Genomic DNA, 25,580 nt, shown 5'->3' on the forward strand with positions numbered 1-25,580 from the left:
GTGAGTCGTGACAGGTCACGACGAAGAAGTTCTTGTTTTGTTGCTTCGTCTGAGAGGTCGGCAAGCTGAGCGACACTGGATACACAGCGTCCCAATTGATGAGATGCCATTGCGCTGAGGGGAAGACGAGAGGCCAGGGAACGGCGAAGTTATCTGGTGTAGGCAATCGCACAGGCAACGAGTGGGCTTTGTTTCCGCCTGGTTATGCAATGTTATGCTTGCTAAGTGGGTGAGGAGAGTCTCGGGAAGCCAGGAGAGAGAGATGACGCCACGTTTCTCGAAGAAATGAGAGGGGCGTCCATCTTGACCCGTTGTTTCCCGTGTAAACTATGGCTGCTGTGAAGTTGTGACTCGGCTGCTTCTGCGATAAGACTAGCGTTGGAGAGTGACTTGCATTTGACTTGATTGAGATCGCTTTAAAATAACGGTAAAGGCAAAAATAACTGGCCGGCTGATCTGGGCTTGGTCCTGTTGTCTCGACCAGTAAAGCTGAGGCAACAGAGATTCGATTGTCCGCTGCACCGTGTGAGGTAGGGTTCGCCGCTCGAAAAGTGAACGCTCGCTATCTTCGTCAGTAGAGGCCGGCTTAGTTACTGAGGCAACAGAGATTCGAGGGTCGACTGCGCCATGTGAGGAGGTGGAAGGGCAGTGATGAGAGTGATGATGAAGGATGAAGAGGTCGGGCTAATAACATAACTGCACATTTGTTAACTAGGACGACAATGCGTCCGCGCACTACAGAATCGAGTTGCCAAGCCTCTCTGTGACGGCGGGCGAGGATGGATAGTTACAATAAAGCCGTCTTCGTATAGGAGCGCTGGGTGACTGGACTAGATACGCTCACAGTCGAGATGACATTAAAGGGACATTAAACATCTACACAAGGTACATTAAATATTATAACTGGATAACTGGGTTGACTGGATAATTGGATGGGATTGTATAATCGAGGAACTTTCGCGAGCTGTTCAGTGTCCCTTTAACCTCAGCAGTTCGCCTCAAGGTAATACGAGATATTACAGCCAGTTCTTGCTCCCGCCTTTGGAAGGAGCATGCCCCTTCATTTCGTCCTGGTCCCCACCATTCACAAGAACACTTATGACCTGAAGGACATACTTGAGCATGAGACATCGCAGGTTCTTGAACCGGGGCGTGGCTTCATCAACGTCGCTTGCGGAGGCGGGACTCCAGAGTCGCTCAGCTACTGCGGATGCACGGGGCCTAAGAAGTATTCATTTGTATATGAGTACGATATCAGGCCACGCCGAAAGGATGCGCAAGAAATACATGTACAGTGAACCCTCGTTAATATGACCGCGTCCGTTCCCGCAGATTTTGGTCATAAAGCGAATTGTCATAATAACGAGAAAGCGGTCCAGTGGGGACCAGAGGGCATGCACGGCAGAACAAAACGTACGCATGATGCTGTACAACAATTTATTTAATACAAAAAAGTCTGTCAGCAATGACTGCTTGGAGTAGCTTGCAGTGATCAGCTTTTCTAACTGTACAAGAATATTATTGATCACGCAAACATTATTAATGTCATTGTGTTGCTCAAAAAAGAATAAGGCAACCTTCAGTGCTTCACTGCTTTAGCAATCCGAGAAGAGGTATGAGTAATCTTGAGGACAACAACACCTCGAGTCACCCTAATCCTTTGCGCCCCACTTTAACTGTGTCACTTTGTTCCTGAGAAACTTAAGCAGCCACTCAAAGGGGTGCGTGACGCGGTCATAATAACGGGAGGATAATAAGTGTCTTTGACCCCAGCTGTGCCCAAAAATCTCGGTCATAGTCTGATAAGCGGAATGTCATATTAACGGGAAGGATTTACATGGGGAAAAAACCGTTCCCCACGAATTCGGTCATAAAGCGTGAATGTCAGATTAACGGGGGTCATAATAACCAGGGTTCACTGTAGTGGAGCGGCCTTTTTTTATGTCATCACGTTTCAATATGCTTGTGTTTGACTCTGTTTCAAGGTACAGACTCACCAAGTGCGGCTGATGAGGTTCGATGCATCCACGTATTCTCCCCAGATGCAAGCTTCGCCTCCCATCACAAGACTGTTCTGCTGCGGAGAGCCTACACATACGCAGTGCCAACGCTACAAAAACTCGTGTTTTAAAAGCAGTTAATTGTCTACTACTCATGTTACTGCAGCATAACAGAAGATATGGGTAGGATCCGTTTGGATTTTCCTGATGAATACAAACATCGACTTCTACAATACAAACATCTTCTAACGTTAGAGAATATTGTTCTTGCGGTTCTTATACCGTGGGGCACGCTATAGGGAACTGGTTGAGCTCCTCCAAGTAATGATGAATTACGCGTGCGAAATTCGCTTTCACGCATGCTTACATTTGAGATTATATTGCCGGCTACGATATGTTCTAAATGATAAAATATTTGACATAAAAGTAAAATGCAAGCTTCTTGGTGTAGGTGAGAATAAGGCAGACCATCGCTGAGTTTGTAGGAAGTTAGAGACTTGATGAGCAAAAACACGTCTGGTACTGTATACTATACTCATGTTCAGTCGTGAGCGTTCATTCTCCCTCAAAGACATGTTATCTTATTTGTCAAATGTTCATAGGCAGTGCCAAAACGCAGCATCCAGTTACGCAAAACATCAAGCAGCGTTGGCCGCTTGCTTATGAGGTGACACCGCAGAATCTTATGGCGAACGGCACCACGGTAAATGAACAATAATAAAAACGTTCCGAACAGTCGTTGAGTAAAGCAATATATCGTCTACGAGCTGAAACGACAACGTACGTAATTCAATATTTGTTTGTTTGTTTGTAAGGGAAAAAAAGGAGGAGAAATTGAACTCGTCTCCCACTTGTTTTGCTACTCCTAATGCTGCTAATAATAATAGAATACCGTGTTCCTCGTTCTCGAAAGCTTACATTACGTAAGGGGATTGGAGTATTGCGGTACAAACTGAACTATGAGAGTGCCTGCTTTTAAGTATTGATATAGACTTTCCTGAAGTTAGCAGCATTTTTATCTATAGCACGCTGTACATAATTTGTATAAACCTGTGCGGCCTCCAAATTGAACTCGAATGTACAATAGGAGTTTAATAAATTAAACTCCTACAATAAATAAATAAATTACAATAATTTGATAATCTTGGGATTGCATTCGTGCAACCACAGAGCTTCGTAGCAGGACGACATGACCTTTTTGGGCCGCTTTGATTTGGCTAATGTGTCTTCCCCGCTTACGTAACGTGCCTATCAAGTGCATTACCAATATAATGGATACTACCCTCTCAACGAAGCAGTGAGCATTAAAGATATTCTGTCGCTACAAGTGTTACAGGAGATAAATATTTCATTTGTAGTATTTTCTCTCTCTCTCTCTCCCTCCCTCTTTGTGACAGCTTTGGAGAAACTTATTACGCCGCCGTCTAAAGAACTACATAAACTATTTTGTATAACGTGACATTCTCGTGTAAACATAAACAAGGCCGCATTTCAACTTTCGGTGCCACGAAGACTTCCGGTCCTTCTGCGACTAAGGACGCTCGGAACCAGTCACCACAGAGGATGATAGCTTTCACTTTCCTGATTTGTTGAAAATAGGAGGCCTGCGCGTCTTTGTTGCAATCTGAATTGCCATAAGAAGGCGTATGCGGTCCTCGCTCTCCTCAAATTAGAAGCGATAACAGTACCAGTCGCCCTAGCGGTTGGCGCACACCGTGTTTGCTGCGAAACCGGATGTCGTTTCGGCAACAAAACGGAAGCGGTGCAGAAGGGAATGTATAACTTGCCGTGAAATTCCTGGGGATCGCACAGGTAGTACTTTTTCCAGTCTGCGCCGTAGGAGATATAGTCCAGGTACCAGCACGATGACAGCAAAACTCGGAAACCCTGGCTGGTAACTTGCCACATCTCATCTTCATGAGGTTCCTTCCATACGTGAATTATACTTTCTTCTGCAAGCTACATTGAAACGATTAAAATGTGCGTGTGCGAATAAACTTCACGTTAAACACTTGTCACAGGGCTTTGGCTGTGCGGCAGAACTGCCAAGATAATATTCGCACATGGCATCTTCTCGTATATCTTAAGTGCGGCATTGGCGGCATAGTGTAGCTTCACAGTTTCAAAAGGATCAACAGGACCTGTATGTCTCGTGGTTTGGTAGTGGCGCGTAGCGATGTAATTTTGTCCGCTTTGTATTCCCAAGTTTGTGGGATCGAACCTGGCAGAGGACGCCAGTCTGATGGTGCGGCACACCTATACACCCCCACAGGATACCCTCACATTGAGACTGAGGAGGGCTGACATTTCAGGACACGTTAACGAACGCTAAGGTGGCCGTTATCCATAACCTGCGACTCGGCCACTGTGGGCAATCCCAAGGGCAATCCCAAGGGCAATCCCAAGGCACTCTCAAGGGCAATCCCAAGTGCGTTATTGTCACGAGCGAAGGGTGCATATTCTATGTGGCATGATATGATCATAACCTCTGTTGCAGAATCGTGTGTCATACCTGAACGCCGTTGTCGAACACCTCTTGCCACACAAAATAGCTCTTCTGAAGCGTTTCCACTAAGTTCACGACTCTGCGAAGAAAGAATAGGTGCTGTAATTGCTACTCGCCATGGTATAAATTTCGTACTTCTGAACATAGAACTGTTCCAGTTGGTTGTAGTTGCCCTCCATGCCTTGCTGTTTCATAAAAGCAGTGATGTTCGGGTTGGATCTCCTAGGAATACCAGAAGACATGTGTAAGAAGGCTTTTTTTAGAGGGGGAGGGAGGTGAATATGACTAGGGGACCATTACAGAACCGCAAGTATCCCCTGAGCTCATTGCGGAGACGCTTCGCGCGGAACGCCTATGCACAACTAACTACGTAGCCTTTGAGACGATGTTTCTAGACCACACGGACCACATTTCACCGAACACGAGTTACCATACGAGTAAAAATGGTGGCTTGATAGTACACTATACAAGCTCACGACCACTCGTTGCTTGAATGGTGAGCGCTTGGGAACCCAAGAACATGGGACCAGTGGCGTCACTAGGGGGTGCGGGGGGTGCGATCCGCACCGGGTGATGCGACAGAAAGGGATGACGTGTGTGGTGACCTCTTTGGACATTACCTTCCGTTTATTCAGCAACTCAATAAAACATTATAGTACGCGGATTACATGGATTTCTTAGGAGCACGTTTTTGTAGTACGGCCGCCTCCGCCATGTTCTCTTTCCTTTTCCCTTTCTCAGACCCCTTGTTGCCAGACCGCCTCTTTCGGTAGCGCCGACTACAGCAGTTCACTACATTCCTCCCCCACTTCAAAATCTGCGAGTCGGAACGGCTTGACGCCGCGTGTCGACCTTTCAGGGTATCTACTCCTGGCTTGTTCCTTGTAGTGGTGTTTTCTTTCGTTTTCATAGACGCGGTCCATTTGTTGTTCCTGTTGAGTTTCTGAACTACAGCAGTCTCTCGTTTCTTCCTCCGTGGCTTCCTGGTCTGTTGGTAATATGTTGGTATACTGAAACCCATTTGTTTTGTTGACGGCTCAAGCTTTCCATTCATGGGTGTTGCTTCACACGTCGATGTCATTCTGTCCTTATCTTTTGCTGTGTTCCCTTTTAGTTTCTTGAGGTATGAAGCATTGCTCACTATTTTGTGATCATTTTTGCGGACGGTTATTTTGATCCCTTCGATCTTTTCCACAGTGTACGTGTTTGGGTTGTAAACAGGCGATAGTTCGTTCTTCTTTTCCTTGACTAGCACCTTGTCCCCTACTTGTAATTCAAGTGGTCTATTTTTTTTCCCCTCTTCTCTGCATCTGTCTTGCACTTTTGTTTCATTTCTTCGTCCTTCCGTCTTACTTCAGCGTCGCAAACTGGTGCTCTGACTTGCGGAATGCAGGTGCGCATCTGCCTTCCAAAGTGTAGTTCACCGGGTGACTTTCCCGTTGTTGAGTGCGGAGTAGCACGGTAGTTAAGTAGGAAGTGCTCGAGTACGATTTTCCAATCTCTTCCTTCAGTGTTGGCTGCTCAGGCAGTCTTATTTATGGCACGCATGGGTCTCTCCACTTCCCCGTTTGCCTCCGGCCACAAGGGAGCAATTAGGTGGTGGTGGATCCCCAAGTCTGCCATGAAGTCTTTGAATTTGTATCCTGAGAAGGGGGGTCCATTATCGGTTTTCACCTTGAGAGGCATACCGAATAGGGTAAAAATGTCTCGTAGAGCTTTGGTTACTCTGTCACTGTCCAAAGACTTTAGAGTCGCTATTACAGGAAATCTTGAATATTCATCGACGAGCACTAACAGGTACTATCCATCGGGAAATGGTCCTGCAAAATCTAACGCAAGATTTTGCCATGGTCCTTCAGGCAGTTTAGTCATTATTATAGGTGTACGTATGTTTTCTTGCACGACGGCTTGGCAGGGTATGCAGGTCTCCACAGCATTTTCTACTGCTCTATCGATTCCTTTAAACCACACCTTCTCACGGAGAAGCTGCTTTGTTTTGCGAATCCCCATATGTTCTCGATGGGCTAGTTGAATCAATTTTTTCTGCAGGGATTCAGGGATGACCAGTCGATTTCCTCTGAGTATGGCTCCTTTCGCTGTCACTGAGAGTTCATTTGCGATGGCCTTCAATGGATTTATTTCTTGTGTTCATGAGCTGTTACTGCGAGGTTTGGTCTGTAATACTTCTGACAGTTTGCTCAGGGTTGCATTTTTCTTTGTTGCTTCTTCTATCAGTTTCAGAGTTAGAGCTTTTGGACATTCTTGCTGGGCTATGTGGTTGACATACTCATCCACTGCAGGTTCTTTCAGTTCCTTGTCTTCCACCACGTTTCGTGATAAGAAGTCACCAGGGTTGCTTGACCCTTCAATGTGTCGCACTTGGAATGTATATTGTAGTAGCTTCATCAGCATTCTTTCCATTCTAGCTGATACCATAACCTTGAGTTTTGGAGGATGCTCACAAGCGGTTTGTGGTCTGTCTGTACTGAGAAAGGAGCACCATACAGATACTGATGAAAATGCGTGATGGCTGACAGGAAGGCTAGAAGCTCTCTATTTGTGAATATCTTTGTTCAACTGGAGGGAGTGGTCTACTGTGGTAGGCAATCACCCGAGATTTGTTTTTTTCTGTTACTTGACTCAAAATAGCTCCCACTCCTTTCGGTCCTGCATCCACAGTGAGCTCTGTCTTATGTGAGGGGTCAAAGTAGGCTAGCTTCCGTTCTTCGCACATCAGCTTTTTAGCTTCGTTGAAGGCTTCGCTGTGTTCTGCTGTCCACACAAATTCCACCCCATTTTTGATGAGTTGTCGCAGTGGCTCCACCACTTGTGCTAACCTTGGGAGGAATTGGGCACAGTATGTTACCATTCCCAAAAAGCTTCGGATCTCACGCACATCCTTTGGCTGAGAAAGTCTGCATATTGATTTCACCTTTTCTGGATCTGGTTTTATGCCTTCTGATGTGAAGAGCAGTCCGAAGAATTTCAGGGAGGTCCTTCCGAACACACATTTCTTGGCAGTTAGCACTGGTCCTGCTTTTGACAGTCGCTGGAGCACTTGATGGAGTCGTTGATTATGTTCCTCTATTGTCTTTCCAGACACAATAATATCGTCACTTGCGTTTATAACTCCCTCTAGACCATTGATGACTTGCCGTGACTTGCCATGACTCCCACAGTGGGCTGAAAATGTGGTAATGTGTCAGGAATCCTCTGCTAGTTCCAGCTGGTGATACCGTTCTCTCAAGTCGAGCTTGGAGAATACCTTCGCTCCGCTCACGGTGCAGATGATGTCATCTATAGTGGGCATTACGTGTCGTTCAAGTTTGATGGCTTTGTTTGGTTCACGCTTGTCCATGCACAGTCGTATTTCCTCCTTCCCTGGCTTGGGCACAATTACTAAGGGGGGGAGGGGGAGGGGTCATCCAAGATGTTGTCCCAGACACTTTCTAATGATGTCATCATTTTCTGATTCTTTTAGCTTCTCCTCCACAGCTTTTCTAATGTGAAGCGGTACCCTTCTGTGTGGTTGGGCAACTGGTGCAACCGAGGAGTCTACATGCAGATGAACTTGCAGATCTTTGAGCTTTCCCATCCATTGAGATTGTTGAGGGAATTCTTGTGCGTTTAGCGTTTGCTCTGCATTTAAATTGAAGGTTATTTTTATGATACCTAACGCATCTGCAGTCGCGTAACCAATGATGTTTTCAGCCACCTTGTTCACACTGCCACATCTGGCGGCTGTCACTTGTCTCGGTACGGTCAGGGTCTAGGCGTTCACAAGGTTCACTGACAAGCCAGTGTCAATCAGTGCTTGCGTACTCACCGGTGCAATGTTGACTCTGACCTTTGGTAAGGATTTGTTCGCTGTCCTTACATTGTACATCGAGTTGTCATCGGAGCTGTCTTCTTGTTCTTTTGACGTTATTGTTTTCACGGATGACTTCCCGTTTCCAGTGTCGTTTCGGCAGTGTTTCGCAAAGCGATGCAATTTCTGACAGTTTGTACACGTTACTTCCCACGGTCGACAAGACGTTTTTCCATCCCTGTGGGGCCATGTGTCTCCGCATCCCCAGCATTTTTTTTTAATTTTACTTTTGTTGACACCGGGTTGTTTCTTCTTTAGTTTGTAGAGCTTTCCTTTCACCGCGTTTACTTTTTGTGTGTTTTCTGGAGTTTCTTCCATCTTGTCGGCTTGCAGTTCTGCTTGCTCGTGTGCTTGCCCAAGCTCTTTTAATTTTTCGAGGGTGATCCAGGGGTCTCTTTGCGCTTGTCTTCTCAACTGAGTGGACATGACGCCTTCTATCATTTGCGCCAGCAACGCTTGGTCCTCGTTTGTGAACTTACAGGTTGATGCTAGCTTCTTGAGTCGGACGAAGTACTCAAAGGTAGTTTCTCTTTGCGGTTGTACGACTTGCCGAAAGACATGTTGCTCGAAGACTATGTTTTTCTTAGGCTTGAAGTAATCTGTGAGCAGTTTTTTTTTTTTTGTCTTCTAAAAGTCGTCTTCGGCGATGCCACCAAGCGCCTCGTAAATGTCGAAAACTTGCTCTCCCGCGTAGTGCAGTAGCATTGCTTTTTGCTGTTTCTTGTCTCTGACGTTCGACGCCACAATATAGTTTTCTAGGCGATTCAGCCACTTGTCCCATCTTTGGGCAATGGATAAGGGCTCACCATGTGGGTCGAATACAGCGATGGGTGTGACGAATGACTGCATTATGTTGTCTTCTTTTGCCCCGGGTGTGAAATCCTCGTCGCCAGTTGTGGTGACTTCTTTGGACATTACCTTCCGTTTATTCAGCAACTCAATAAAGCATTACACGACGCGGATTACATGGATTTCTTAGTAGCACGTTTCTGTGGCATGGACGCCTCCCCCATGTTCTCTTTTCTTCTCCCTTTCTCAGACCCCTTGTTGCCAGACCGCCTCTTTCGTTTGCGCCGATTACAGCAGTTCACTACAACATGCTACACCAGTACCGCAGCCTCCTCTCTTTCTCGGTAGCGAAGTGAAGACAAAAACAGCATAAGAAGCCATCGGCGAGCTTGTGATTTTTTTTTTCGTACGATATGATATGATATACTGTTATTTATCGTGTATCGCCTGGGATGAAAAGGGACACACTATTGCGGGGGAGGGGGGGATGACGCATACCCTAGTGACGCCACTGCAAAGGACGCTGGGTTAATTCCGTCTCAAATCGAGCAAGTCATTGTATTTCTCTCTCAAATTTGTGAGAAGAAAAAAATGCATATGCTGAAGCGACCAGTGAGTGAAGAAATACAAATACAATTTAAAAATTACCGCGCGGCGTGGTTCGTGAGCCGGGTGAGAGGGGAAAGAAATTGCCTCCCCGGGTGACACGGTCCACGCGAAATAAATTGACATTGTTGACTCGTTTTTAAGAGTTTTACTCGTATGATAAGAGTACGGTACTTCCAACGAAGCGGGCTTAGAAAAGAAACTTTCACGTTACCAGCAATCGAAGCTGACTTCATCGCCTCCCAGATGGATGTACTTGTCTGGGAAGACCTGAGCTGCTTCCTGGAAGAACCGCTGTAGAAATACGTAGTTTTCCTTTCTCGATGGGTCGATGGGGCCATAGGTGCCTGTTGGGCGTCCTCCGTCGTAGCACGTGGTCAGTAGACTTGGATATGCTTTGCCCCACGATTGAGTGTGACCTATGCATGTAAGAGAGTTACAAATGCACGGATCATGCATTTGCGTGCAAAGTAAGTGAGTCCTGAATATTCAAGCACCTCACGTGTTACCGCAGAACTTCGCACAATTTCACCGCATAACACACTCCTAGTCGAGCACCACTCCAAATTTGCTTATGGAGCACACGCTCACAGCGCCTGGATACAGGTAGTGCACATAGAGCACTAAAGCAGCAACACATATAGAAGGGTAACATATATGCCAAATCACACATAGGAATGCTCCCTGGAAAGTACATCTAAAATCTTGTCAGTTTGAAAAATTATCAATCTCTTGGTGTTGCAGTATTTTAAATCTAATCTAACAACAGGTGATAGCAAGTCAGCAAGTAGAAAGGGTAATATAAAACACACTCGTTGTACTGAAGATTCCGCGTTGAATGTGGAAACGCACTGTTGACGAGTGGCGAATCCACAGTGGGGAGCTTGAGGGAGGGTTTACCCACCACCCTTACCTGCCACGAGCTGACCCATACAAATAGTGCAAATCTGAGGACAAAAAAGTGATATAAATATGGAAGAAGGGAAAGTTATTGCAGTTCCCGGCGTGTATCTAAGCAGCATTCTTAACTTTTGAAATTACGAGGCTTTTCAAACTGCAGTCAACCTCGTAACGCGATTTCATTGGTCATGACACCGCAAATGTAATCGCCTTGGGAAACGTTCAAATATATATTATGTTTTCAACTCTCATATCACATGCACAGGAATGTGTGTGTCGGCGCACCCAGGATTAGCGGAGGCCGGGGGGGGGGGGGGGGGGCGGAGAAGCGAGGCGGGTTTTCGTATGGAGCTCGTAGGTGGCATCGGAGAGATACTTGCAAAAAAGAAAGGTGGAAACTTCGATTGGTGCACCTCTTCGCGAATTATTTAGGCCGCGGTCTTACTGTATATCCACAAAGTGTTACAAAAATGGCGCACACCGGTCAAAAAGAGGGCGAAAGACAAGTGGAAGGTGCATTGATATATACATCAGACGTTTCATTATTATGTTTAATCTATTTATTTATTTCACCTGATTTCTTCTTTCTTTTTTTTACGTTGAGTCACAATTCATGTCGTAAATTGCAGCAATGCAGCATCGGTAGAGCCACGATCATGCTTATGTGCACGCATCTGGCGCCATTGCGGTACCTTGCGTACCCGGGTACCTGGTATCTGAGTACCTGCACTCTTAAAAATGAACTTCACCACATAGCACGCTCCTAGCCAACCACCATCCCGAATGACAACGTTCTCGCCCCTGATTTGTTGAAAACGGGAGGAGGAGCCTACTTTGTGCTCCTCCTCCCGTTTTCAACAAATCTAGGGGGAGAACGTTGTCATTCGGGGTGATGGTTGGCTAGGAGCGTGCTATGTGGTGAAGTTCATTTTTAAGAGTGTGGGCGTGCCTGGGTACCACTCTCTCTTTACAGGGAAGGGCGTACACACAATCGCATATTCTCGTTTCGGCTCAAGAGCAACACCATCGTACGACAATCGTGCAATCGTACGAGCTCCCCGACTCCTTTACATCTTGCGAATGGGATGCGGAGCGCCCTTTCAGTGTTTTAGTGAAATGGACGGTTCCCCATTGTACCATTTTGACAACGAGGACGTTGCGGCACCTATCAGCGATGGGATGAATTGAATGGGTCACCGCGACATCCCGTCCGCTTGGCCAACCACCGTGTCGTCTCTTTGACTGTTTCTTTCCTCCATGAAGCACTTTGCAAACGTTGAAGAAATCATCGTCCAACATAAAGTATTTGCATGGAATTCGTGAGGTACACTCTTAAAAATGAACTTCACCGCATAGCACGCTCATAGCCAACCATAATCTCGAATGATATCGTTGTCTAGTCTGATTTGCTGAAAACGGGAGGCGTACGCCTTTTTTGTGACACTTATGCACAGCATAAGTGTCACAAAATAGGCTCCGCCTCTCGTTTTCAACAAATCGGGGGCGAGAACGTTGTCATTCGGGATGATGGTTTGTTGGGAGCGTGCTATGTGGTGAAGTTCATTTTTAAGAGTGTACGGTTTTCTAAAACCTCCTTTACCCCCATGTGTCTGGTAATGACCTTTATCATTTGTCTTCTAACTGGTCAACGCTTTCGGATTCCTTGCATGTCAATACACCCACGCAGGCTACAAACAAATACGGATTATTGCGACTTCATATCTCGCCATCATGTTATCGTGCCGTAACCACAACTTGCGAGAAAGCATGCTGCTCGTCACCGCCTACATTTGGCTCGCAGCAACACAGGGCGACATCACCGAGTGCGATGTACGGGACTCAGGGTCACACACAAGTATACTTGTGGTTGTGTATTAGCAACACTTCGTAGCCTGCTACCGTACTACCATTTCATTAATAGCCCTTGATCAGCTTACGCTTGCTGTATAAGTTTACGTAACAACATACAGGGTGTTCAAAATTAAGCTTTCACTAGCACTTCATAAATAGGCAAACAAAAGGAAAACTGGTGCTATTTTTCTATTCCTTGAGTAAGAAACAGGCGCTACAGCAGCACCTGTTCCTTACACAAGTAGCGTAAAGCTTAATTTTGAACACCCTGTATATATACAGGGTGTTCAAAATTAAGCTTTCACGAGCGCCACGCAAACACAGCGATGACAGGAAACCGGATGATAACTTTACGCTATACTTGTGCAAGAAACAGGTGCTGCTAATTATGTAGCACCTGTTTCTTACTCAAGGAACAGAAAAGTAGCAACAGGTTTCCTTTTGTTCGCCTATTTATAAAGTGCTAGTGAAAGCTAAATTTTGAACACCCTGTATACATAAAACACGAAGCCGTCGCACCCCAGCAAATCATGCAAGCGATTGTGTGTCCCATAAGACATAGTGTACGGACGTCAGTATGACGTACGACAGACATACCTGGTGTATCAAACTCGGCAATCACACGGATTCCACGAAGCGCAGCTTCCTGAATGACGTAACGAACGTCTTTGGGACTGTACATATGCGTCCTGGGATCATACGCTCCCTGCGTAACACAGATGAAGGTAAACGATAGTTCCGCAACGTTGCCCACTTCAATGAACTCTATGGGGCATGTCCGAGTGATGAATACGCTGTGTTCACCTTCTCGCTCATGGCTGGAAACCGGGAACTGACGTAAGGAAACGACTGATCGTCCACAATGTGCCAATGGAGGACATTCATTTTGTTGTAGGCCATGGCGTCCTGTTGAATATAAAAAATAATAATGGAAGTTTAAGAGAAGGGTTAAGACAGCGACGTGCAGTAACCCTACCGTTCCTTATGCGCGCATTCTATGAGTGCTGCCGTTCAACTCGCAGGGCGGAACTGCCAGTAGAAATCGAGGAATGTTACTCTTTCGACAAGCATTGGTGTCGGAACATGAGTCATGCTCAGCCTTCAGTGGCTGTTGCCAGTATTGTAGTGGCGTTCGTTTTGATCTAGGCGTTACATGTCGAAATTTTGCGTGGCATACTATGCTCATGTTCGAAGGGAGTTGCCTCAGGACAGAAGCCGCCGATATTTCGTCCTGTCCTGAGGCAACTCCCTTCCTACACCTCTACCGGTTCGCTGGATTTCTACCCATTTATGCTCATGTTCAGTCATGTTCAGCCTAAGAACGGCATTGCAAGCTTTTTCTACTCACAAGACGACAACATGGTGATTGCAACATTTTGCACGCCATGGCTTCAGTTCAGTTCACTTACATTTGACAGAAAATATTTTTGTAGTTCGATGTAACGATGCGATATATTATGAAGTTCTCCCTTACCGCCCGATATCGTGTTCTCAGATTAAATACGGCTGCAGAGACATTGAGGGAAATGCTTGCTCTAATGTTCCAATGTCCGACCGAAAAGGACCGAAAAGGAAGGCATTTAAGCCACAAACAGCACCAAAATAGGCAGTGAAAAGCGAAAATAGGCACATTCTCCTGAGGATGTATATTGAGTTCATTGTGAAGTTTTCGGGATATGCGGTGCTGGTGCTCGCACTCGTATAAATGATATATACTATACAAGCTCCAACTCCTCGAACAAAAGTACTGCTATGCATGGTGCCGATCCCAGGATGGCACCACCAGTTTTACACTGATCTTTTAGCTGCTCATTGTCCTGAAAGTACATTATATTTATAACGAATCAGGTTTTCAGTATCCCAGCCAACCATCAAGGTATGGACACGACACGAATGGCTGGGTGTCTTAATCCCTTCGTAATATCATCTAGCTAACCAAAGTGCCTCCTACCTGAATGAAAGCAACCCACCTTCGTGAATCAAAAAGTGAGAAGATACATCATTACGCACTGGTACACATGCACGACGCATCTACCATACTCTACCGTGGTCGTCGGATACAGAAATCCGGCATTGCTGCACGAGCACCGGAGAGCGTGCCAAAGGAAAAATTGAGAGTAAGTTAACACCCTCGTTCTTAGTTTCTCTGTGTAGCTATAGATTACAAGCATGGAGAGGTGAATAAAAGAGGTCCTGGCAATGTTTAAGAAAAAATAAAAGGCAGTTATGGAATGAGATCGCGAAAAAGGTGTTGCAGACTGGAAAATGTCGTGCTTTGGCATGCATTTTGCATATTACGCAGGCATGCATTATGCATTTATATGCAAATGCCTAAATATCCGGGGCCTGCTAGTACCTTACAAATATATTTGGCACAACAAATGTGAGCATGGAAGGGCTCGAAGCACGTTCAGCGACCTTCCGTGGTCCGTCATGCGACTTTATGTGGCAAGCGCGGTGGGATACCCTGCCTACCCTCGAGCGCCTCTCTCGAATGGGTGTCACAATCAACTCATCATGTTGCCTCTGTAACCAAGAAGAAACGTTACTCCACATATTTTACGAATGCCGCGTCTGAAAATGTTTCTGGTTGCGAACTGCCCGCGCTGTCTCTCGCTGCGGTGTCCCTCCGAGTCGCGCCGCGATCGGCAACGCATCGGCTCTGCCGCTTGGTTGCGTTCTTAGGCTCTCACGTTCAATGGCGCGCCCGTAACACGACGGTAGTGAGACGTCCGAGGTTCCTCCCGGTCCTGGCAGCAGTCACGTCACTTCGTGGTGAGATGGGAAACTTCCTGACCCACGAGGTGCACCACATGGACACCTCTGCGTTGTCACTAACGTGGCCCGCCACGAACGTTTTCATCGTGAAAAATTATTTAATATTTGTCACGCATCACTGAATTGTCTTGCCAGTGATCCCCATGCATTATTTAAACATCTTAGCTTTCCTTCTGAGCTTTGTATGATGTAATGTATATGTAATGTTGGTAAGGTGATGGAGCTGATGGTTCTACACACGCTGGAATGGTGGTTGGAAAGGAATCACGTTTTCCCTGATGAGATGGTGGGCTTTCGTCGGCACCGTAGCTCGGTTGACTCCCTTATGGACCTTGTGACTTCTGTTGAAGTCGCCAAGAGCTGCAAGAGGATTGTCGAGGCTGTTTTCCTTGATGTCAAACGTGCCTATGATACGGTAAGTCACACTTATGTATTGCACACCCTCCTCCGGGTTAGAGTGTCTCGCGGGCTTTTTGTCAGGGTGGCTGACTTCTTGTCCAACAGAACCATTTTCGTCCGCACTCGGGATGGTGACACGCAAAAAAACAGTTTTGACCCAAGGCGTTCCTCAAGGAAGTGTATTAAGCCCCATCCTCTTCAATTTGGTTATGGCGGATATCAAGCGTTGCAAGTGAAAGCCTCAGAACATCAGTTCTCTCATGATCAAGTGTTGCGTTCATGGCAAAGTTCAGCTCTCTGTATACGCAGACGATGTGTGCGTTTGGACCACCGGTAAATCAAGGCCAGCGATTCAACGCCGCCTTCAACACTCGTTGGATGCTGTTCAGCATTACTTCACCAAGGCTGGCATGGACATCTCGGCTGAGAAGACAGTTGTGCTCCCGTTCACGCGGAAACGCATGAGCGCCTTCCCTCTTTCGCTAGGCAATAATACACTCAGCCAAGTGAAGTGCCACAAATTCCTGGGTGTTATCTTGGATGTCAATCTCTAGTGGAGCGCCCATATCAGGTACACTCTTAAAAATGAACTTCACCGCATAGCAAGCTCCTAGCCAACCATCATCGCGAATGATATCGTTATCTGCCCTGATTTGTTGAAAATGGGAAGCGTACGCCTTTTCTGTGACAATTATGAACAGCATAAATGTCACAAAAAAGGCGTACGCCTCCCGTTTTCAACAAATCAGGGCAGATAACGATATCATTCGAGGTAATGGTTGGCTAGGAGCGTGCTATGCGGTGAAGTTCATTTTTAAGAGTGTACCTGGAAGCGAAAGTTCAACGCTGGACCAATGTCATTTCTCACTTCGCTGGCGCTGCATGAGGGATTGATAAGGAAGCGCTCCTATCGATTCATGGGGCATTGGTTCGGGGAACGATTCTCTACAGCCTCCCGGTCTTACATGGCATCTCAAGAACATCTGAACTTCGGTGTATGTTGGCCAGAAGCTTGAGGATCTGCCTCGGTGTACCCCGCGCCGCTGAAACGCGCATGCTGGTGGCAGAGGCCCGCGAGCTGCCAGTAGAGGTCTTACGTCTCAGAGAAACTGTGCGCCAATATCTACGCCTCGTCGCGGAACACCGTCGTCACCCCTTGGTTTCGAGGCTCAAAAGGCGGAGGCAGAGCAACATTTCTCACTGCATCGCTGCTGTAAAGCCCTTGCTACCGGCTTTTGTTGGAAGCTCAGTCGTCCCCAGGTCCCCTCCGTGGGTCTTTTCGATACCTTCGATCTCCACTACCATTCCTGGGCTCAAGAGCAAGAGGGATCACGTTGCAGCACCCGTGTTGAAACAACTTGCATTAGACATGATGCAGTGCCGTTACCCTTCGCACACTGCAGTATTCACAGATGGGTCGACCAACTTACACTGCTCCACTGCTGCCTTTACAATCCCGACTATGTCGTCGTGCCACGCATACCGTCTCTCGCACCGCACCTCATCTACGTCTGCAGAGTTGTATGCCATTTTGTTCTTCCTCAAGCACATTGCATCAGCCGCTATCAGCAGCTGGGTGATATACTGCGACTCCAAGGCAGCTCTCCAATGTATAGCGAACATGGGTATTCGTGGATCACTTGCGCCTCTGGCGCTGGACATACTGGAGGAACTAAGCCGTCTTGAGATCAGCGGGCACTCTATCTACTTCCAGTGGGTTCCCGCCCACTGCGGCATCCGCGGCAATGAAGAGGCTGACGAGGCTGCGTATCATTCCCGATCAAGCGTGCGGATTACCCTCCCCAAAGGCGACAAGCGAACCTTCCTAAATATTGTGGTGAGGCCTCTCGCACATGCGCAATGGTCTCGAGACGTTCCATCAAGAGTTCTGACGCGTGAAGTGGACCCTGACTTTGGCTTCACCATGCCTTCTCGTGTGCCTCGCCGTTTTGCGTCGCTGATACACAGGCTTCGTCTTGGGGGTTGCATTCACCCCCCATTTCAAACATCTGATCGGCCGCTCTGACTCGATGCTCTGCTCTGGCTGTGCTGTTTTGGCGGATACCAAGCATGTGCTCCTCGACTGCCATCTGTACACCTCCCAAAGAGCAGCTCTACAGTGTCGCCTGCAGTCGATCACGGCCGCACCATTCACATTGGCAACCATTCTCGGCCCTTGGTCTAACCAGACTGACCATCGTCAAGTTCTTGAGTATTTCAAGATTTTTCTCCGGGACACTGGTCTCCTCTCTACCCTATGATCTGCCTGCGTACCTGTGTGCTGTGTGTATGTTTTTGTGTGCTGTGGTTTTGCCTACCGTTCTAATGTCTTACTGACTCCACTGACTATCCCTATTTAGCACTGTTCATCACCTCATCATCAGGACACATCACATCCTGCCCCATTGTGTCTTGGGGTAGTGGGCCGCATCTTACGTGGCGAATTTCCCCATTCATTATCATTAACTTATTTGTTGTTGTTGTTGTTATATAATGTAGTCACGAAGTCTGTGTGTGTTAATAGCGCCTGCCCGCGATTTTAGTACAGTACAATTTTTCTTCACTGTTAGTCGTACATTTTTCATAGTTCCACTGGTTTCCATTGTATGTAGAGGACATGTTCTTCACTGTTTCATTGTACATACCACTGTTATTTACTGGTTAAATTGTGCATAACATGAGATCAATCTAATAAATACTTGTACATACATTATGGAATATCTACTTACCAAAGTCTGTACAATTGTCCGTAACGGAAGAAAATGCCTCGAAGAGTCGATCAAGAGCCCTCGATGAGGAAACCTGGGGAAGTCCTCGATGTAGGTAGCGCTGATCAGGAACTGCGCCAAAGAAGCGGTAAACAATCTCGTTTTATTCAATTAAAAGAAATACTGTATACGGTATCGAAACAGCAAGATGCTGTACTACGACTGTAATAGTCTTCAGAAAAGACGACGTATATGTCCATGTGTGAATGACTGAGAGAAGGTATTGGGCAAGTAAAGTTATAGGTAATTGTAAATTGTTCGTAGGTATTATATATATAGGAGCCGTTGATCCGGGACGGCGTCGAATGTGTGAAAACGATCATCGTTTACAGCAATTCAATCGAGACGACTACATAACTCCGTGGCTGTCATTGTGTAACTATTATGCTAACGTGGCAGAGACGGTTCGACCCATTTTAGCAGACACAAACGCACGCCTTATGAAGCGACCACGACCTACACAGGGTGTCCCAGAAAACGTGTCACTGAATTATAATAAAAAAACTACGCCACCTAGAATCATGCGGTCAACGGCATTTGTTCTTACTAGGTTTTTGTCACCTCCTGATGTGCATGTCATGTAACCGAAGTTTAGTTATGTAAATTTTTTCGAAGTGAACTCGGAAATTTGCCAAGTAAAGGTCAAGGCAGGTGAGAAGGCAGGAAAATAGGCGATGTCAAGTTGCCGGTGGTGAGTAAATCAAAGAGTGATATTCAACGGTAGAAGCAACTTATTTATTTACACATGGTAACAAGACTTTCGTGCACGAGACTGCACTTGTTCAGGTTACCAACGACAGGTTACCACGACTGGTAACCTGAAGAAGTGCAATCTCGTGCACGAAAGTCTTGTTACCATGTGTAAATAAATAAGTTGCTTCTACCGTTTAATATCACTCTTTGGTTATTTACGTTGTTTAGGGTTCAAACCTCACCTGGCCAAGACTATTTATGCAGATGTCGAAAGTGTGTTTGGGTTTACATCGTTTACGTAACACACAAGGGAACATCGTCCGCCAGCAGTCGTTACTCCCGTCATTGCTTGTTGCACAACTCGCAGCCTCGTTAATTGGTGCGAAGCACAGAAGCAAGAAGCGTCTTTACCAGTTGGGGCGCGGGTTAGAACTGTCTTTATTTACAAAGAGAAAAGACTGTACAAAGAGAGAGAGCACTGAAACTCGATATACGTATACAATACACGGCGTTACAGTGAGGAGCAAGCGTGTGGGGGATCGTCCCGAAAACGATCGGTCATAAATTGTCCACTGTCACTGTCCGCTCCTCCGTTTGCGTTGAGTCCGTGTTCTGTTACATTGCTTACGCACCTCTTTTGCACAAATCACGCCCTAGGCTGTTGTATTAATCGTACTTGTCATGTTTATCGCAAAACATGGGAATAAAAAATGTTACTACTCAGCGCCGTGAACCCTCATACACGTATATTACTGAGCCGAGGCGATGGGGTCCGTACAAAACACTGCCATACGGGCGCACTGCGCTAATACGTAAACTTCCGCTCGCAGAGCGGCGGACAGAAGTTCCATAGAGAAATCGGCAAGTGTTATGGTCGTGTCAGCATATAGCATGTCGTGAAAATGACGATGTGTCCCATATAACGTGCATAATCCATTAGCAGTTTGTGATACCCATTCCTCCAAGATGACAGATGAATAACGATATAATACGCTCACTCGCGATGTACAATAAACACATTCGACACGCGTTTCCTAACTGTTCGCCTGAATAAGCAGCGCGCCGTGACACGTCGTGCGCGCATTGACGCTCGTTGAGGCAAAACTTCTTTCACCGAGGTGAGTGGGGTGAGCCGAGGCAGCCAGTGCTCAAGCTCGTTTTGTCCTCTGGACGCCGTGCCGCGAGAACTCGCCAGCGCAGCGCGTGGATTCATGCATACATTTCTTGAGATGGCATAAGTAATGGCGGCGCCTGTTTTCTTGTTGTTGTTTTTTTTTTTCGTACAAAAACCGATATGATAATCGCGCTAATTATGCTAATTTCCCCACTATTTCCCGTTTTTTCTCAAAGCTCAATTAAAATTAACTCCTCCTCTCTTTCTCCCCCCCCCTCACTCTTTCTCATTCTTTGATGTTGTTTTTCTAACGCTCAAAATAGTGGCGAGAAAAAATAGATAAACATTTTACAGGGAAAATAAAATCGCGAAGTCAGGTATCGTGTGCAGTACTGAATGTCACTAATACCTTCCTTCGTCGCTCGTGCTAGCTACAATAGAACGAAAGGTTGTATCCTCACGTGTGTGTCATTGACGGTCCGAATGAGTTGGCTGAACGTCTCCAGTCCTCGTAGTATGCCCCAGGTCGTGTTTGCAACCAACCGGGCATCGGGCTGTGAAGCGCTCAGTTGTATTATGTCTGGAAACAAGTAGAATGGTACATAGCACACATAGTGTAGCGGCTGGGCGAACAATCATGCAATGATCTCAACGAGGGCAGTTAACGAAATGCAGGCGAGTATACGAAATTTCGTGCCCGTCACTGGCGCTCACTCACTTGTCGTCAACCGCAGTCTTTCAGGTTGATACTATACTACACAACCGGTACGTCAAATAGCCATGTAGGCACATTTGACTAAACTGCAAATCACTTGCGTGCAGGCGCATTTCCCTCACTGCAGAGAACAAAGAAGCACTCACTACTCGACTAATCATTATGTTGCAGGAATGCCAGTTTAGGATATATTCTTGCTATTTTAAGCTCTCTGAGCTTCACTTCTCAATGACAGATGTCTCCTTCCCAAAGAGCATTCGCACAACAGCATCGTATAGCTACAGCGCAAGACATGGCATCACACAAAACCAATATGCTTACGCGTTTTATGTTTCTCGGCCCTTCCAGCCGGGAGGGGGGGGGGATATACGTTTATTACGGAAAGGTCAGCCTGACCGAAGGTCGGCTTGCTATTCCTAAATCAAAATCTATCACAAAGATGAAGTAAAACCAAATATAGGACGATGAGGGTGAAGTGATGTGTAGGTGACATGCAAGGCCAACTCATAATTTGTTTATGAGCTCTCTCCTGTGGAGGAAGTCGAGGAAAGCTCGAGTGGCGCACCACTGACGGCAGTGTCGGACAGGGCCAAGTAATAAATGAAAGTCTATGTGTGTGTGTCCCAGAGCAGTCATGCGTCCTTTGAGAGTGTCGCGTGCAGTGTCGTAACGTCTGCAGTGCAGTAGTAGATGCGCTGTGTCTGCTTCCACCCTGCACGTTGCGCATGCTGAGGAGTTCAGTTGGTCCATCTTGTATAGCAGTGACAGTGTTCGGGCTACGTTTAACCGTAAACGGTGTACGATAGTTTCTTCCCTTCGGGTGATCCGCAGAGTGGTTGTGCATTCCATCTTCGGGTCGATGGATGATAAGTGGATTGCTACCTGCGCTGACTGTTATCTTACTCGACGGCAACTTGTCTGGCAATTCAGGAAGCCTGATTTCCTACTCTCTGTGTATGTCAACGAAATCACCGCATTAAATTCAACCCTACATTTTAAAAAGAGACTTGAGCACGTAGTACGCTTACGGCTAACCAACGAATCGCACAGACGCGGGAAAGCTGGTTCACCATACGAGAAAAAGTTCCGAGAATAGGTGCGTATGAACAATCATCACCCTCAAAGGAGTCTCCTTGTGCACTGATACACCGCTCCCAGTGCTTTTCCCACATTCGCGACGCTTCCTGGAAGTCTGTTCTTGGAGCACGGTCTTGGAGCGGTTCACGCCGGAACTCGCTCACGGTTTCTTTCCTTAGGCGACCCTTCAGCCTAAGCATCATCGTTGGGAAGAGGAAAAAGTCGCAGGGGGGCCAAATCCGGCGAGTGGGGCGGGTGTGGAACGGTGCTTATTCTGCTGCGACCCAAACATTGTCGAGTTTCTCATGCTTTGTGAGCAGGTGCACTGTAGCCGTGGAGCATTCAATTGCCCCCGCGATACAGCTCAGGCCTCTTGCGTCGAAAGTCCTTCCTCAAACGCCTGAGAATGTAGCAGTAAAACTGTGCGTTAACGGTCTGGCCCTCGGGGACAAATTTACTGCACAACTCCGCAAATATATATAAAAAAAAACAAAAAGATGAGCATGCACTAGGTCGCGCTCCTGGCTTGCCTCGCCTTCTTTTCGTTTGGGGATATAACTCCGAGGGGATATAACCGTATACCTACGTCTAGCCCCCAGTGATGACCCTTGACATAAATCTTGAATCGTTCAAAACGTGCTCACGAAGGTCCCGATTGAGTTCCACGCGATGCTGTTGAACTCATCAGTTCATCAACCCAGGCCCTTAGGTCAGGATGCTCCCCACAAATTTTGCTGCAATGCGGTGCATGCCTAAAACAGACGTGAGGATTTCTTGCACTGTGCCATAGTAGTATGGGATCAGCTCAACTGGCCCACAACTCACATCTTCGTCTGGACGCCATTAATGAGCAATTAGAGCTAATTGGGACCCCCCACATTAATCAGGATCATTCAGGGAGTCATTACACTAATTGGGGCGCATCTAGGACGTGTCCAGACCACTGTGTGAGTTGTGGGCTAGTTGAGCTGATAAAAAATAAAAAATAGGTAGAAAATAAAATAAAAAGATAGAGATAGAGTGGAGAGAAGGAGTTTAGTTGAAGATCAACGACGTCATCTTGAAGAAAGCGGCCCGGAACGGCCGCTGACCGTCGCTGGGCGACGGAGCACAGAGGCAGGTTGCAAAGCATCGCAGCACCAGTTCCGCACATCCTGTGACGTCAGCTGTGACGTCATCATGGCATGTCTGGGCAAGTTAGGACAGCTCTGGACATGCAAGGAGAAAAACACTCGTAATACAGAGGCTGGGAAAGCAAGAGTATGCAAACCATCAATAGCTAACAAGAAAAAACAATTAGTTACACAACAAATGAGCCCACCAGAACAGGAGCGCAGAACCATGCGACTGCTCCATCCGAGAGGCAGGCAGAAACTGACTCGTAAGGGTTTTTGTCCTGTATAAACCCCGCAGCTGCACCCCCTAGCGGTTACTTTCTCAACTAATCTCACAACAAAAGTATTAAGAATCACGCCAGCGCTACTCCCGGTCCCAAGGCAGAAGATGATAGAAAATGGTGGGAATGCCCGGACAACAGCAACCAGCACCCGACGTGCACGGGCACGAAAATCGCAAACAAAGCGGGAACAAAGTTGGCGAAATCATTAGTTACACAACAAATCACCTCACCACAGTAGGAGCGCAGACCGATGCGACTGCTCTCGTCGACAGCCAGGGATCAAGTGACGACGGAGCGAACGACCGCACGTCTTCTCCCAACGAGAGCGAGAGGTGGACTGACGTAAGCGCCACTCTACGGGTGCTACGCATGAGCGCGCTCGCAGCGCCCTCTGCGCGCTCCTACCGCCACCTGCGAGGAGGAGGAGGAGTGTCGTTGGGAGGAACCCGAGAGGTCTGCCTGCCTGATTAGGCGCCATGTTTCTCGGGGAGGGAAAGGTGGTGGAGAGGAGGAGAGGAAAGGGTGAAGTGGAAGACCGAGCGGAATCCGCTCGGGGGGAGGATAGCTGCGTCCATGGGCCGACTTCAGGGGAACTGTGCCAGCATACGCCTATTACACATCTGAGGGAAACCCAGGAAAAACCCCAGACGGCACAGCCGACCCGCGGATTCGAACCGCGGACCTCCCAGTCTCCAAGCGCACGCGTTACCGCTGCGCCACCGGAGCTGGTCACCTGCGAGAGGCTAAGAGAGAAGAGCATTCCTGCGCCCCCTGCTGGCCGTTCTCATTGGTCGTGAGGCTAAGTGAGAAGAGCATTCCTGCGCCCCCTGCTGGCAGTTCTCATTGGTCCAGACATCATCCTATTGTCTCAGGGCTACACTGTTTTTTTCCACTAATGCTCCTTTGGTCAATCAGCAGTGAAGCCACGGTATGACGTCATCATGCACCTGCGTGGCTCAAGGACGCGTGCGCTCTAGACAGGGGACCTATTATTTATTGAATCACTATCCCAAGATTATTTCCTTTATTCTTCTATAACGATTGCATAGGAAACTATTGCAGAAGAGCACCATGCATGAAAACTGATCGTAGGAATTCCAAAGTCTTACTAAATGAGACTTGCAAAAGAACAAAACATCCTAACATGTAACTCCATCAATGGCTAATAAGAGGACTAGGCACTCAACAAATCAACGCGCGCAGAACTCGGGGCAGCACTATCGTCAAGACGACAATGTTCCTTGTCAAAAAAGAAAAAAATACTAAGCGTCAACAAAGGAAAGCATGCATATCGGGGCATATCAGGACACGTCAGGACAAATCGTACGACTGCTGGGCAACAGAGGAAAACAAACACTTGAACAGAGTGAAAAAGGCACTCACCATCATTTTTCCCGTTCACAGCATTCCCTCATTTTAAACCCACTCGTCACAAAATCCACCTGCATCGTCGAACACCATTCACCAGTGACGAACCACACATCCGCACCCCATCAGAGGCAGACAGAACCCCACCGAAGCTACGCTCTTCCACTGACGGCCAACGCCAGGAGCAGAATTTGCGTGTCGAGACCCGTCAGTGTCCAAGAGAGAAGTGAATCCTTGCGCCCCCTGCAGGCCGTTCTCATTGGTCGTAACGTCATCCTACTGTCTCAGGGCTACACAGTTTTTTTCCACTTATGCTCCTCTAGACAAGGTCAACCTGAAACAATAGTCTCTCGGTATGCGGTCATCATGCAGGTGCGTGGCTCAAGGACGCGTACGCTCTAGACAGGGCACCTGTTATTTATTGAATCACTATCCCTAGATTATTTCCTTTATTCTACTATAATGATTGCGTAGGGAACTATTGCAGAAAAACACCATAGACAAGAGGAGATTGTAGCATTTCATTCCCAAAGTCTTACTGTACAGGAAAAAAAAATGGTTCAGCAAGACATAAAGTCACACACCTGTCCCCCTCGCGGTTACTCTCTGAACTAAATGAATCGCAAAATTATTAAGAATAGCTCTACTCCCATTCAAGGCAGCACTATCGTCAAGAATATGCCTTGTACAAAAAGAAAAAACTACATGCAGAAGGAAAGCATGTCAGAACAAGCCCAGGCATGTCAGCA

The 25,580-nt window shown here is 47.0% G+C and overlaps 1 protein-coding gene and 1 long non-coding RNA gene across 5 annotated transcripts in view; both read right to left on the reverse strand.

The window, feature by feature from the left end:
- The window catches only part of LOC135400283 (beta-hexosaminidase subunit alpha-like), a 73,408-nt gene that overhangs the window by 4,566 nt on the left and 43,262 nt on the right, over window positions 1-25,580 (reverse strand). For all 3 annotated transcript variants that reach the window (XM_064632082.1, XM_064632084.1, XM_064632083.1), the window contains exons 4-13: window positions 20,734-20,852; window positions 18,427-18,537; window positions 13,325-13,426; window positions 13,118-13,226; window positions 9,984-10,188; window positions 4,642-4,728; window positions 4,513-4,585; window positions 3,788-3,959; window positions 1,998-2,088; window positions 1,117-1,221 (exon numbers count right to left, since the gene is read on the reverse strand). In XM_064632082.1, the coding sequence (XP_064488152.1) occupies window positions 1,117-1,221; window positions 1,998-2,088; window positions 3,788-3,959; window positions 4,513-4,585; window positions 4,642-4,728; window positions 9,984-10,188; window positions 13,118-13,226; window positions 13,325-13,426; window positions 18,427-18,537; window positions 20,734-20,852 (1,174 nt within the window). The remainder of the gene's footprint in view (window positions 1-1,116; window positions 1,222-1,997; window positions 2,089-3,787; window positions 3,960-4,512; window positions 4,586-4,641; window positions 4,729-9,983; window positions 10,189-13,117; window positions 13,227-13,324; window positions 13,427-18,426; window positions 18,538-20,733; window positions 20,853-25,580) is intronic.
- On the reverse strand, window positions 20,859-25,405 carry LOC135400285 (uncharacterized). Of its 2 annotated transcripts, none has more exons than XR_010424575.1 (3): window positions 24,197-25,405; window positions 23,694-23,874; window positions 20,859-23,272 (listed from the first exon to the last, which is right to left on the reverse strand). It is a non-coding gene; the product is annotated as an uncharacterized LOC135400285 (long non-coding RNA). The 2 variants fall into 2 exon arrangements; XR_010424576.1 differs by having other exon boundaries at window positions 20,859-21,108; window positions 22,105-23,874.

The sequence above is a fragment of the Ornithodoros turicata genome, chromosome 7, assembly GCF_037126465.1.
Source record: "Ornithodoros turicata isolate Travis chromosome 7, ASM3712646v1, whole genome shotgun sequence".
Taxonomy (NCBI): Eukaryota; Metazoa; Arthropoda; class Arachnida; order Ixodida; family Argasidae; genus Ornithodoros; species Ornithodoros turicata.